The 15,553-nt window shown below is 42.5% G+C and overlaps 1 protein-coding gene across 2 annotated transcripts in view; it reads left to right on the plus strand.

Moving 5' to 3' along the window:
- Positions 1–15,553, plus strand: part of GALC (galactosylceramidase) — a 201,053-nt gene that overhangs the window by 20,257 nt on the left and 165,243 nt on the right. For both annotated transcript variants that reach the window (XM_085626587.1, XM_085626588.1), the window contains exon 4: positions 8,712–8,825. In XM_085626587.1, the coding sequence (XP_085482713.1) occupies positions 8,712–8,825 (114 nt within the window). The remainder of the gene's footprint in view (positions 1–8,711; positions 8,826–15,553) is intronic.

The following is a 15,553-nucleotide window of genomic DNA, read 5'->3' on the forward strand; positions in this document are numbered from 1 at the left end:
GTCATGCCAAAATCTGTTCAGGTGGTCTGGGATGGCAGTTTGAAGTCCAAATACTCTTTTCACTCTCTGGTATCTAGCCCATATCTTGTAAGGTGGGCACGAAGTGATCAGTAGTTTGGGATACATGTGGAGTTCTATGAGAATTGAAAGACCAAATAATATTTTTAGCAGCATTATCTGCAAAAGCCCTGCCCCTGACTTGGGTAGTTTGGTGGGCTCCACACCTAACAATCATTAATTGTTTGGAGTTAAAGTGCATCAAGCAACCTGTTCATGTAGGATCCTTTCTCATTAGGAGTACCAGCAGAGTTCAGGAAACCCTCTTGTATCTATAAAAGTTAAAAATCATGAACAATGCAGAAGGCATATTGTGATTAAAAAAAAAAAAACAATTTCACTTATTCTGAATAGATAGGATACAAGCACAAGGGAGAGCAATTAGTTCAGCAACTTGTGCTAAATGTACTTGCAGTAATGTTGACTCAACTATTTCGTGCAAGGTGCAGAGAGCATTTCTGTGACTAGCAGAGTGAAAGGTTTTGAAGAATGAGACCACCCCAAATTAATAGTATAGGACACTGGGGTTTTCAGAAATACAAAGGCTTCCCCTAGATCAAGGCACAAGCTCAGGGAATGCTTTTTTTAGTAGATCGTGTAATTGTTTCACTATAGTAGCATACCTTAAAATCCACTGACAATAGAAGCCTGCCATTCCTAGGGGAGTACACATTTGAGATACAGTAACATGGCTGGGTAACTTGCAAATAGCTAAAGTGCAATCATTAGACATGGCTCTCTCTCCTGCTGAGATATTGTGACTTAAGACTGAATAGAGCCAAACCTATTACAACTTTTCCCTAGTAGCTTTATGCTCTTGCTTGGCTATATCAATGAGCAGATAGAAGGACTCTTGTTTGCATTCTTTCAGCAGCCTATAATCTGGGTAAAAACACATGGAAAGACCAAGGTATCTACATCTTTCTTAAGTGCTTGAGAGAAGAGAGAAGGTGGCTGTCCTGACTAAGCACATGTCATTAAAGTGCCACCGAATGAGAAAGCAAAAGGAAACTGGCTTCCGGTTGTTTAAGGATAGAGCAGATAGCTGAACATATGTCAACAACATTAAAACATGACATTTAGTGGAATACATGAGAGAATAGTAGCATGTTTGGGTATTGCAGGAAAATTGTGCAGCATAACCGTATAGAGTTTTAAAACCTTCACAAGTTTTAATAGGCTTCTTTACCAGGCTTTTTGCAGAGTAAAAAATATGTATTGAAGAGGCTTTGGGTAAAGATTAAAACATATTATTTTAACAGCAGCATTAACAAGGATGATTTCTTCTTCTGCCTTAGGATGAAGAGGTCGCATTTGTATTCAGGGAAGTTTCCTCATTGGATTTAATCAAATTTTAACAAGGTCAGCAGTTAAAATATAGCTTAAATCACTATTGTGCTAGGGCCATAAAGATAAAGGTACTTGTGCTAAACCATCTGACATTTCTTGCAAAGGCATATTTGTATTGGTAATTATAGCAGGAGGAGATTCATGTTTACTTAAGACCGCTAAACAGCATTTTCATTTTCAATAGGAGCATCCAAAAGACCGAATATCAAAATATACTGTATAGTTCAGCTTGCACAAGAGATCCCTCCTCAGTAGGTTAGATGGAGAGGCAAGTTTTAAAACAAAGTGTTACTGGTCTGTGATTGAGCCCAAAAAAATAGTCACAGGGTTAGAGAGGAACTCTGAGGTCTCAGGGGTGATCTACTAGCACCAGTATCAATAAGTCTTGGACTTTCCATTGATGACAGATCACACATCTGGGCCTTTCTGCTATATGGAGATCAAAGTATGTACAGACTAGTTGATTACTCTCGGACTGTCCTAAAATACCAGATATCTATTTGGGGGGAGGGAGGGAGAAATTGGACTGCTCATGGTGGTCTTAAATGCCCAGTCCTGCTTCTATTGACCACGCTGCCCACAATTGAAACAGTAGGTGTTATTAAACTGAGCAATCTCTCTCTGGCCCCAATGTTGGTCCCTCCCAGCCCTTCTGCCTCAGTGCCACTTGCCTCCTTTACCCATCCCTCTGAAAGTCTGCTTAAAAGGCTGAATTTGCAAAGATATTGGTTTGGACTATGTAGAGTCTTTCTTTCATCTTAAACGATCACATAGTGAACAGCCAGAGAATCAACTCAGAGACTCCTGTTCTACCAAACTACACATAATGTTCTTAGTTGTTCTTGCACCTTTTACAACAATTCTTGTACAAATGAATCCACCACCACCTCTTCTGTGGTTTTCACAGTATCAGAATGGGGACCAAAGATCTCTTTCAACTGATCCAAGAAACAAACAGAAAATTCATCCTTATTATGTTGACAAGTGTTCATTTCCATCTAATCAGTCTTAGTAGGGTAAGTCTCTGTAATGTTTGTTAAACAACGCATCCCTTGCAGTGCTTACTAGTGATTTATTGTGGTCAGTTGATCATAGGAACCAATCGGTTTCGGACATCTCCAGGCATGATATCATGCAACAACTGATTTACATCAGTCCATGTAGGATTATAACATACAAAAATATTGGTAGTTCTTCCATAAACATCTACGGATTTTCTCATATTTTGGAAATCTTTCTAGTATAATCATTGTTGGACGTCCACCCTTCTCCAGGGCCCAGAAACTTCCTCAAGTTGGGTATGTGCTAAAGAAGCCATATTATTCTTTTAAAATTAAATTGTGCATCAAATATAAAATGTGTCTTCCTCGAGGAAACACCTGTATTTATCATCCTAAGTGCTCATAGCTCAGTTAATTTTAAATCTGCATGCAGTAGTACTTAACTGGGGCTGTAGTCCTAGTTGGAACATTATTCTGTGTGGATTCTCTGGTTTAAATTTTCTCCTCTCTTACCCTCTCTCTCACCAAGGTTCTGAGGGTTTTAAGTAGCCTGCCGGCTTTCGTCGTAGCTCATCTCGTGAAGGAGGGAAAAAACGTTTTTGCAGTGATGGAAAGCTCAGTGTAGGAGTGAGGTCAAAAAGTGCACGGACACATGTCCGCTGGCCCTTTCACAATTAAAATAAGTTTGTAGCAACCAGTGTACTTTTTTCAGCATTCATGCAATGGAGTCTGCAGTAGGGACTTACGCAACTTTGCCATCCCTCATAAGCCTCCTGCACTAGTTAGGTAAAATGTCATTCACACCTCTAACTCCTAGTTCCCTAGACTTCCCCCTTCTTTACTTTTCAGCATTTCCTACCCAGATGTGTTTCTGCAATTAAAGTAATGAAACATTTCTTGGTTTTCTATTTCAAAATGAAATCATCCGAGGCAGTGTGATCTGATTGTCAAGCAGAGCAAGCACCAAGCTGTCCTCAATCCACGCTTGCATACAGAGAAACCTTCTTCTTACTTTGGCATCTGGTGTTGTCCAATGGTGGTCTGTTTCAGCTCCAGGCATAGCTCTCCGCTGTATTGTTGTGATTCCCGGCCAATGCCCCAAGTTCTGTCGAAGAAAACTCCATCTAGTGTTTAGGTTCAGCTTGAAAAGTGTTTGCTGCAAAAAATAGTAGTCTGTGAGTCGCATACAGTTTTGATGGTAAGATCCCTAAATACTGTCCGTGTAAATAAACTCCTCAAGAGAAGGCAAGATCCAAATTTGCGACTATCACATTAGAGCAAATGTGTCCATATGGGGTTTAAATGTGAGACCCCTGTACCCTCTGTGGGATAATACCCTTTTCCTGAGGATACTTCTATGACCCTATTGTCAATAGAAAGGAAATAAGGGGATATTAATAAAAGTATACAGGCTGACCTCCCACACAATCCTGGCTGTCATGCTTCATCATCGGTCATCCAGCGCTCACCATAGAATCCTCCAATGGTGGATGGGCCCTCAGCTGCATCGAGGGTACTTATATGTGAAAAAAAAGGCAAAGGATCCAGATGAAGAGCAAAAATCCTGATCACCTCTTCTATGGATATTGCACTTTATTAGACGGGCAGTGAGGCGATCATTAAAAAATAATTTTTGACATCGTAGGAACATACTGCTGCCATCCATTGACAGTGAATATATGTAATTGTTACTTACACTTCTGACTCAGCAAAGTCTTCCAAATTAGTCTCTAGTTTGTTTATGGACTACACTTCAACAGTTCAACTTAACATCTGCTTGTACTTCTGCAATTAGTACAAGCAGATGTTTTGGCCCCTTTCAATGTAGAATGTGGTACCCACTATTACTTCCCTCTCTCTCCAGCAATTTAAATTTAAAAAAGGTTGTTAAAATATTGCAGTTCCCATGGTTGGCCGTGTGTGGCGTTCGTTTAACTCCAGCTATCAGTTACATCTATTTTGGGTTCCATTTTGGTTGTTGTAACTTTCGAAGCGCAGTTTGTGAATAGCTGTATGCTTACTCTCCTGTGGGTAGGTGTCTGTCCCTCCCTAAACCCTTTCTTAGAACTCTCTAAAACCTCCTTACTCCTCGCTAAACCCCTCCCATTTAGAGTAGGTGTCTCTTTTTGCAGTCACTCCCCTGGTCCCTCCAACATTTACTACTTGGTGGTAAACTTGCATGTGGAGTATTTCTCCATAGAGAATATGGGAGAGATGGAGATTTATTCGTGTACTACTTAAGTACTACAAAATGAAATTTGTGAATATGCCCCTATATGCTGAGACTTAAATTTTGGCTGTGAACACTGGCCCAGACATTGTGCCTTGTGTTTATTCTTACAAGACATTCAAGGGTTTGTGTTATGCAGGTTTATCACAGCCCCTTTTAACTCTGCCATGCCAGCTATATATTGTAGAGCACACATATTTGGTATATCTTCATGACATTTGAGGCAATGGTATTAATTCCACAGTAATGTTTCAATTTACTAGTCTAGTGCTTGTCAATTGGATTTTGGTAAAATTAATAGCAAGAACTAACACTGGCATGGTGTGGAAACTTGAAATGCAGTTAATGCTCTGGTCCGAGTTTCTACTCTCATTGGTAGACATGGCCATTTTTATCTATTCCGGGTCAATAACCTTCTACATCTCAAATGTTTTTTTAAGAAATTATAATCCAAAATTATTTTGTTCCTCTGGAGAACCAGAAGATGTGGCTAACAACTCCCCCTTGTACTCCTGTGATCTGGTCCTGGATCAGCAGTACATTTTTCCAAAGTTAACAGATATGGCTGCTAATAAACAACCTTTAAATCAATTGTAGATTCAAATGCTGTCAGTTCTTACTTAGCCTTTCGTAAATCTGAAGTCATCAAAAATGTGTACCATTGTAGTAATGATAAGACTTGTTATCAGCAACTCTGCTGATCTGAAAGCATATGTCAATAACATTTTTGGGCCTAGACCATACAGTTAAATAGCTCACAAAATGCAAGTAATGTCATATGTGCATACACATGCCAATTGCTTGTATAACTCATTATATGCCTGTCCGAGTCCATTTAGGTTACTCAAGGCAAGCAGGGGCTTCTAGGCCTCACCTCTGAGGAATGGGGCCATTTGCCTCTGATGTTGGGGGCCCACCCTACTCTGTCTTTGCAAAATGTGTCAGACCTCCTTCAGTTCTTGACTCTCAGTGGTAGCAATGTGAGCAGTCTCAGACTTCTCAGGGAAGTAACTTTGGGGTGCTTCAAGCTCAGAAATCCAGTCACCCAGCACCACAATAACTGATTGTCCAGCCAGTATTTTACTTTGTTAAAGAAATGTACTTTAATGTATGGCATCCACCTAATTCTAGGAGACATGCCAGCTGAAGGTGCTTTCATGCTTGGGCCATGACCACAACAGGCAGAAGTGCTGGTACCACCCAGAGTCTTTGCAAGTCTCTGGTGTTGTTTCAGATCTCTGGCTGGTGACAAGCCCACTTCTAAGCTTCAGGTGAGATCAGGGCATATACAAGGATGTAGGCTGTCTATGGCAGCATAACCCCACCTCAGCACAGTTCATTGATGTAGCAGTACAGTCAATTTGGGCGCAAACTGTTGCTGCAGTGGCAACGGTTCTTTGTTGCAGTGGCTTATTTGCCTCAGGCACTGTCTGTTGCCGCAGTAGCATGGTTTGCTCAGGCACAGCTTGTCATTACAGCGACTTAGTCTGCTTGGGGACAATCTGCTCAACTGCAGTTTATCGATGCTAGAGTTCCAGACTGAAACCATTTGTCTAGAGACTGGGCTCATGTTCCTTAGAATACACAGATTGTTCTCAATCCATGTGTATGGACATACTCTCATGCTTCTCGGATCCAGCTGCTTCTGTCTCTCCCTGGACAATCTTGTACGGAGTTGGCAGGCTTCTTTTCTATCTCAGCAGGGAGGTTGGCTTCCAGGCGCTTGAGGACAGGGAAACAACTTCTTCCTTCCAGGTAAGACTTCAGGTGATTTCTCTTTACCTCTGGCAAGCTGACTGTTGGGCAGAAACCATCTCCGGTTCACAGCAGTCCTTTGAATGCACTGTGGAGCACTCCCTTCCTTCATATTGAAACTGGAACATGTGTATTAGTGGCTCCCGCTTTTATGCAGTCAAAGCAGAGCAAGAATGGGGATTCTCCGTTTGCCTTTTGAGAATCCATTTGGGGTGGTTCTTATTTCATGTGTCCTCTCCAGGCTGTTCTTAAGAAGGTAGTTTCCAGTCAGGACTACCCATAAAAGAGTAGTAAAGAGTGCTCCTTCTGCACCTGTCTATCAACAGCCATACAGAACAGTGATAAGGACAGAGATAAAAAGATAGCTCACCTGAAGGACCATTCTCACTCTGAACAACAGAAACTGCAATGCCCACCATTCACCCCACCATCAAACAAATGGCAGTGCTCAGGAAGGCTAATCAGCGTCCGCTCTCAGTAAAGGATGCTGAGGGGCCTTGTCTCCTCTTTCCCCAGTTCAGGGTCTGCCTCTTCCCTTGAGCTTCGCAAGTATCAGCAATACACTTCCCACTTTCTTCTTGTGCACAAGAACAGGCTAGGGGCTTCCAAAATGAAATCTGCAAGCCTCAATTACTCTGGTTCACTCATACACACAATGCATATATTACACTGACCATCTTACATGCACATGCATAACTCGCTCAGGATGTTAGTGCATAGAAGTGGAATTTTACATGAGTAGACGTGTAGACCTTCACACAGATGACACCGATAAAAAGGTCTGGTTACAACTACTGAGTCACAAAACATGATACCCTGCCACCTCCGCTCTACATACTGAACCACTGGCAGACAAATAAGGGTATCCTTGCTGTGCTTCTCCAGGTCTAGGACTTCACTCCTGTCAAGTGTCTGCCCAACGCTTGCATGCACACACTGGGTTAATGTGAGGCTGGTGCCAATATCAAGAACCAGGATAACTGACACCACTTGCAGTCGGGCACTTGGGCAGGAGTGTACACCATCAAGGGGATATTCCCAACCCAACAATGCCTTTTAGCCCTAAAACTACAATTCTAGATTGTTTCCAGAATGCAATATGTGTAGTAGTAGAGTTAGCATAAGTGTTGAACTGCACATTTATTTTTAGTTTTCCATTTTTGTCTCCTTGTGAAAATCACTTTCCATGGGGGGAGAAATCAGTCACTTACTTCCCTTGAAAGATGGCGGTATTGTATTGCATTTTAGAATGTATACAATGCTTCCAACCCCTTATAAGACCGTGAAGTGCTCCAAATATCATTAGGTTCCTGGGAGCTATCTGTTATCATGGTTGAAAGGGTAGAGGATTGAATTCTTAAGCAAAAAGTGGTAAAAAGGTGTAAATATAGACACTTCAGTACATGCAAGTACATTCTTCTTAGCAGGGATCTGTCTCAAAGAATCACGTCATTGTAAATAGCAAGTTTTTAAAAGTTTTCTATAATTGGAGGTGTTTTCAATTAACTGAATTCTAGCTGGAATTGAGTTCCAGATCTTGCCATGGGGATTGGGAAAGTGCTTCGTGGGTGCTTTCTCTGGCTTTTGCCTCGTTTTTTACTGCTTTCTCCTTTTTCTCCTCCATATTTCTCTACGACTCCTCCTTTTTTCACTGCTTTCTCCACGAAACAGCTAGCATCTGCAGTGCCTTGAGACTCTCACGGGTGATTTGCCTCGCTTTATAAAGCCTGATTCGTTGATTGATTTATTGACTGATTGATGGAATATTCATTTCAAGTGTGTGTGAAACCCCACAAAGGGTGTTAAAAACGGGCCATTTCTACTTCGAAAAATCCACTACTTGGTTACATTTTCCACTGTTAATAGCGCCATCTGTCCCAGCAAGATTCGGTGATCTTGATTCAGTGCTTGAGAATCTAACATTTGTGGCTTCAGATATCAAAATTTTTAGCGTTCGGTACCACTTCAGTGTGCAAAAATGTGTAAGCATTGGACCCAAAGTAAGTTTACTACTATTGTAAAACCTAGAGAATGCACTAAATTATGAAAATGCTAGAAATTCTACGGTTGGACTATTAGAAAATAGTTTACTGCCAACCTTCTCAGACGAAAGGCAGTACTATAGAGACTTAACACAGTTTGTAAACTAGCTTCAAATATGAATTTAAGTAACTAACTAACCAGTCAACACAATGTAGAAGATTGCTTCTCCATTTCCGGTTGTGCAAGAGTAGCTTATTTTTTTCTGAACCAGTATTGTGCAGCAAAATATCAGAAGGGCCGCTTCATAATTCTGTTCCTGGTTTTCTTTCTGGCAGATGGTACTGAGCCCTCTCACATGCACTATGAAGATGATCAGAACTACTTTCGTGGTTATGAATGGTGGTTGATGAGGGAAGCGAAAAAGAGAAACCCAAACATCATACTAATAGGTAAGCCATGCCATAGTGCCTGCGCCCATCTGCAGCTTCAGCTCTACTCTCTTATTTCAAAATTAAGAATGTCGTGAGCTGTCCAGTGAAGGAGGGGGCGAGGGGGGGAGAGTTTTAAAAAAATGTTGTCCTCAAGCTTGTGAGCCATGTCTGAAGAAATTTGTACTGGGAACGGGAGGCCATGTGGTAAGACGAGAACAGTCAATTTATGTCCTTCCACTTTTGCAATGTTGCAAATTGATATAGTGGCGTTGAGACAAACTCAAAAAGAAAATAGGAGCCACACCTTTGAAAAGATGGAGAAACTCTTCTTTTGAAGATCGTTCTTTTTCCTTGGCACCTCTTGGTGGTAACACCTCTAAACCTTTGAGGAGCATCCAGAGGAGCATAAGTGCCTCATTACAGCCACAATGCTGTACAATTTGAGAGAAAATATTTAGGCAAATCATCTAGTCCAGGGAAATTATTTAGCAGACTTGGAGATGGTTGTTACTAACCTGAAAGGGCTAGTGGATGAAATCACTAGCATGCTTACATTCAGCTGGTGTGAACTGAAAACCCAGTGTGTGATCAGTGGCTTCCATTTGTTTGGTTGTATTGCTTTCAAATGGCTAGGTGTCTTTGTTGAATTCACAGGGACCTTCTTTACCTTGAGATGTCAGCTAGCATGAGCCATTAGAGCATACCCTTTCTACTCTCTGGATAGAGCTGGTTGACTTGTCACCTAGGTTACACCCAGTGAGGTGGATTATCTGCTTCCATTCTAGCAGTGAGGGGCTGAGACATGACTCCAGCCATGACGAACATTATTTTCACCTTGTCTCCAAAGAAACACTGATGGGGCTTTACCCAGACCATTGCTTCACCAACATAGATGGTAATTCGAAAGACAACTAAATGCTAGTATCTATTTTCATTTGTTAAGAGCAAGGACATAACCAGAGTGCGTTTTATTAGACTTGGTTGGACCTTTCCAAACTTCCTTGAAATATATTTAATACAGATTTAGCCATTAATGTGATTACTTAAATTAAGATGTGGACATGTAGAAGAAATGACCACTTTGAAGTGAAGCTGTTGATCCAAAACTGTTATTAGCACTTTGTTAAATGACAGTGACATCAGCTCAGTCACCTGTCTTTTGTGTTCCATTGCATCACTAACATCTCACACCCCAATAAAATCTCATTGCACACCACACACATGCGTACACCAATTTTTAACACCCCACATTCTAAGGCAACCGAACTGCAAATGGAACATCACAAAAGAGTTTGAGGAACCACCTACTGCAATCCTAAATGTTGTCTCTTTTTTTTGTTGAATACCTGCTTCTTTGGTAGGAGACTCACCTATTGGCTCCTTAAGCTTTACTTTCTCCAACAACACAACTTTCTTTTGTACCACAACTTGTTTCTCATTAGCACAGAATGCCCTTTCACTGCAAGATTGGGACAGTGCTGACCGCTTCCCAGTTGCTTTCATGAGTTCAGCTTTTCCTATCCATCTAAGTGCTTATTAACTGGTTTTCTTCTACCTGTTGTTGACACATACTGGGGTAATGCCATAACATAATTTGGAGGTATATGATATGCATAACTCAGTTGCTCCCTATTCCTCCATAACAAGTGTGCAGTTTTTGTAGCTGTGTACAGTCCCAAGGCTATTTTCTAGCTTGTGGTCAGGACAAAGCAGCATATTCATGTATCATCAAAACCTGCTTGGAAAACCACATATATTTCCCGTTGCTGTTTTTGACGCTAAGACAATGCCCAATGTGAGGATTTTAGTCGTCAGTTGGCTCTTTACTTTATTGGTTGCAGGCTCATAAGACAAGCCTTCAATATGTTTTCGACTGTCCACCCCAGCACCTCAGATAGCAGGCAGCTGCTAATAAACGTTCACAGCCATAAACACCCATCAGATGCGTATAATGTTGCGAGAGCTTCTGGCCTTTCAGACACTGCCCCCAATCAGTTGAGGCTTAATTATGTGTAGGGGTAGACCTGCACACTGAATGCGCTTATAATAATTTACATTTATTGTGCAATGCTGCAGACACTGTTATTGGTGTCCCGTATTTTATACAATAACTCGTACTTCTTCTCTTTTCTAAAGGCAGCACATTTTATATTGCAAAGCAATACCTTTCTGTGAGGAACTGAGGTTTATTACATGCTGTGGCTGTGAGACCTCACGATGTAATACACTTCCAACCCTTCTACGACCAATCTGGTTTCATTTGTCAAACCTTCACTCAACCCAGGATAGCTCTGACTTCGAGCAACCTGGCTGCAACAAAGGAACAAGTATAAAACAATTTATCAGTACAAAACCAATTGAAGAAGAAACACGATCCTCAAGAAATCCGATATGCATTCATATAAATATTCTGTATTTTATGAATTTATTGACACAAAAATGAAAAAGATCAAACGAAGGATTCCCATGATGTGGAACAGTAAATAATAACTTTTCACTTAATGTCAAATAAGCATTGGCAAATTCAATTTTGTTTACACAGAATGTTTTCAAGGAAACTTTGAACAAAGTTGAATGATGCTACTTAGAGATATTTTGGGTGACCAACTCTAGCAGGGAACCATAAATAGGAGCAGCAAGGTCCGAATAAACTGTTACTCCATCAAGAAAAGCTGTCTTCAGTCCAGTTCCATTGTCAGTGGCCCCTTGCCATTAACCTCTGTGAAGTGGTCCTGGTGCAAGGGATACAGGATGCTGGAGATGCTCAAGGATGCTGTGCGGTCAACAGGGTCTTCCTAGGGCTGCTCCTCGGTCAACGATCCTGATAGGATGACTTTGTCCACTGGAGTCGACATCCCTTGAAGTCCTTTTAGGTCCAGCAAAAGTCCATTCACCACTGGACTACTGGTCACCAGGCACAACAAACTGAACAGTTTCCTTTTTTTGGAAAAAAACTCTCCTTCTTGGCGACCAATCTACACTCTGACGACTCTCCTGGGTCCAGCAGATGTGGTTGTAACTTTTGAGCATTGAGACTGTCTGCCTGGCTGTACTGTGATGAGGAGGGACGATCTGGTATTCAGGGCTACCAACTTGCCCAGGAAGGCTTCTTCAGCATTTGTGGCCCTGTGCTATGAACAGGAAGTCGGCTAACTGACTCTTAGAGCCCCTGCTTCTGGCTGGGCTACAGGGAAGACGTCTTCATGAGAAGGACACAACAGGTACAGTCCTTTCCTTTGCTAGCCCAAGGAGCTTGCAGGTGCAGTCCAAATTCTGTTCAGCCTCTTCTTTGCCAGTTCCAGGATCAGCAGGGCAGTCTTTCTGCGGTCCTCTTCTCCAGTCCAAGTGAGATCTGAGTTATGGCGGCCAGTGGTGCCCCTTTTGACAAGAAAGTGCCTCTAGGGTCTATTGGCTACATGGATCCCTCCCGCCTGATCACAACTTCCTGTGGAGTGTGGCTCCTGGCTATCACAGAGTGCTCTGTTCTGGCCACCCCCAAGATGGCTGAACCTCTCTCTTGGTGTGTGAAGCTCTGTAGTACGCACTAGAAGTGTGGCAACCTGAGGGCTACATGTCTATGGAAAAATTGTTTGGCCAGTGTTTCTCTGTCCTGATGCCAATCTGTCTTCCCAGACAAATAGCACCCCCTCTCGAGTGTGGTTATCATTTGCCCTTCAATGGCGCATTCCCCTTTAAAGCTTGACTTTTGGGCTAAAGGCCTGCGTGGCTTTCTTCCAGAAAGAGAACACCTCCTCCTGTGGCAGGTCTCTATTGTTACCTGTCCTGGGAACCGTTGACACATCTGCCGGCAGGCAAAAGGCTGTCTCGTGACCAGCTTCTAAAACGTAGTGGAAATTTTCTGAAAGTTGCATGTGGAAACAAGTTACATTAATTTCGCCTTATTCATCCAGTCCGGTTTAATGCAACAAGTTGTTTGATAACTTGAATTACCAAAATTGGTAGTCCCACTCAGAAGTTATCACAGCTGAGTTGTCAGTAAGTAACTCTGTATTCACCAGTGGGGCTACCATCTCTCTTACAGTAAAATGAAAATGTAAAATACATGTTCTACTTTTTAATATGCTGCACACTGCCTTAGGACTCGATAGGCCTGCTGTAGGCGAGTTAGCAGTTTAAATTGGCTCTGTCAGACTGCAGTGGCAGGCTGGTAATCACGTTTTACCTTCTACTCAGGGTGGCACAACATGTGCTAAATTCCCTGAGGGGACACTCTAACTTCCAGGCCCGATGTACAACTGGTACCATTTAATGGGGACAGAGAAATAAGTTAGCTCATGCCATTTGGCTATAGGCTAATCAAACATACACATTTAAGGGCTAGGGCACTTGGACTGAGGTTTGGTTAGCCAACCTCAGTGAAACTTTCCGAGTCGAAAAACCAGCAGCATCAGTCTAACTCTTTGAGGGTGGCCATATAAAATAGAGGTATTTCTTTACACTTCTACTAAATATCTTAGTGGTAAATTTGCAGCTGCTACATACAGGAAATAATTTATAGAGTGCAAAACTCAGTAAACCCCAGGTAAGACTGTCATCTTAAATCTGTCCTACAGTCTTAAGAGACACAGGGGCTGAATTACAGCTAGAGGAAAGACTTGGTTGGGTGGATCAAAGTGCAGTATTCATGCCGGAAACGTTTGTTGCATTTGTTCAAATCTTAAGAAGAAGCATGGACCAGAATGCTTGACAAAGGTACAATGTCTGTCAGAGCTTCAAACAGTCTAATAACTTTGTTATGTGAAACACCCACAAACAAACCATGTGCCCACATGCTACAGCTGAATCAATTATAATACTCTTCAAATATGCCAAATTAATTCTGTTGTTCTGTTATCATAATTCTAATGTGGTGATAGCTATTCCAGAGTATCTGGAGAAGGAAATTAACATTATTTATAATCTGGTGTATGTGGTTTCAGCATGAACATACAAATACATAGAAACCCAAATCATTTGGTTACAGTGATTTTGCGCATGATAGATTTTTTTTATTTTAGCCAAAGAGCAGCCACTTTCTTCATTTATTCCGTTGTCCACAATAAATTGCATACATTTCGGATATTTGCTTGCTGGTGTGCATGCTTCATTATATGAATGGAGGTCTGGATACTGCTATTAGCAAATTTCACAACAGATTTTCAGCTCCAGTTATAGGATAAAAGAAATATCTAGCCCGAGTAATAGAGCGGCTAGGACATTAAGGCTATAATCCTAATCTTTCGTCCTTGGTCCTGGATTTCGGTGAGGTCGACTCGGAGTCTGCTGGGACTGATTGCCTCCTGCACCCTGCTGGTTGAGCACACCAGGTGGCGTATACCGGCTCTGGAGTGGAATCTGAAGTTTCAGTGGTCCCAACATCAAGGGGACCCCTTTGACCACATTCAGGTTTTGGATGAGACCGCAAAAGGTCTGCATTTGTGATTGCTGGTCTGTGATACAGTCAGTGGCAGACCCCTCTCCTTTTCTTGCCCAGTGGTGACCGATGCCTCACTTCTGAGTTGGGAAGGCCATTTATGAGAGGTGGAGATCTGAGAGTTCTGGTCTCTGGTGGAGTCCTGGCTCCACACAAACCTTCTAGAGCTGAGGGTCAGCTGCTTGACTTTGAAAGCCTTCCTTCCTTCCATCAAAGGGAGGCTGGTACAGGTGCTCACAGACGGCACCACCATGTGATACTGCATCAAACGGGGCTGGGTGGAGTCACATACCCCATGCTAGAAGGCCTTGTGCCTCTCTAAATGGCTGGACTGCCAAAGGCTTTTCCTGGTGGGATCATTGAATGCTAGGGCTGAGGAGCTCTGCCGTTGGTGGCTGGCAGGCTAGCAGGACATGAATTGCAGTTGCACCTGGAGGTGGCACAAGGTCTGTTCCGTGAATGGGAAGAACCTTGACTCTATCTATTCGCCAACGCCAATGTCAGTATTCTGCATGTTTGAGTTTCCAAGGCATCTCTCACTCAGAGAATACGTTCTGCTTAGAGTGAAACTGTGGACTCATGAATGTCTTTTCACCCACAACACTCCTGTCGCTAGATCTCAAGATGATCAGGACCAACTGGGCCCACGTCATCCGAATTGCTCAGGACTTGCCTCAGAGAGTATGGTATCCAGTACTCCTGGACTTAAGCATATGTCTTCTGATCAGGCTGCCCCTCAGGGAGGACCTGCTGTCACAATAACGGGACAGGGTTCTGCAGCTGGGTCTTGCAATCTCCACCTTCATGTTTGGAACTTGAGCTGCAATAGCTAAACACCTTCAACCTTCCTCCGTAGGTGGTTGATTTCATCTTGGCAGTCAGGCATCCCTAGAGGAAAACTGTGTACACCTGCAATTGGTACAAATTTTGTGGTTTGGTGCAGCACACACCAGATTGATCCCCTCAATGCCAGATTATCTGATGTTCCCCTGTTCTGTCTCTTGCCCAGCAATGCTTTAGTGCTTGTTGTTTGTCACCGGTTGTGATGCGATTTTTGAAAGGGCTTCAACACATTTGTATCCTATCTCCCTTTGTAATGCCCTAATCGGATCTTAATCTGGTCTTGACGTATCTGATGTGCACTCCGTTTGAGCCGCTTCACATCTGTCCTTTACAGCTCCTCACTATTTAGACTGTGTTCCTCACTACCATCACCTTGGCATGGCGTAAGAGTGAGCTCCAGGCTGTTTGTGTTAATCCACAGAACACTTCCTTCTTCCCAGACAAACTGGTTCTGCGGATGACCGTTGTG

Source organism: Triturus cristatus, chromosome 9 (assembly GCF_964204655.1).
Source record: "Triturus cristatus chromosome 9, aTriCri1.1, whole genome shotgun sequence".
Classification (NCBI taxonomy): domain Eukaryota; kingdom Metazoa; phylum Chordata; class Amphibia; order Caudata; family Salamandridae; genus Triturus; species Triturus cristatus.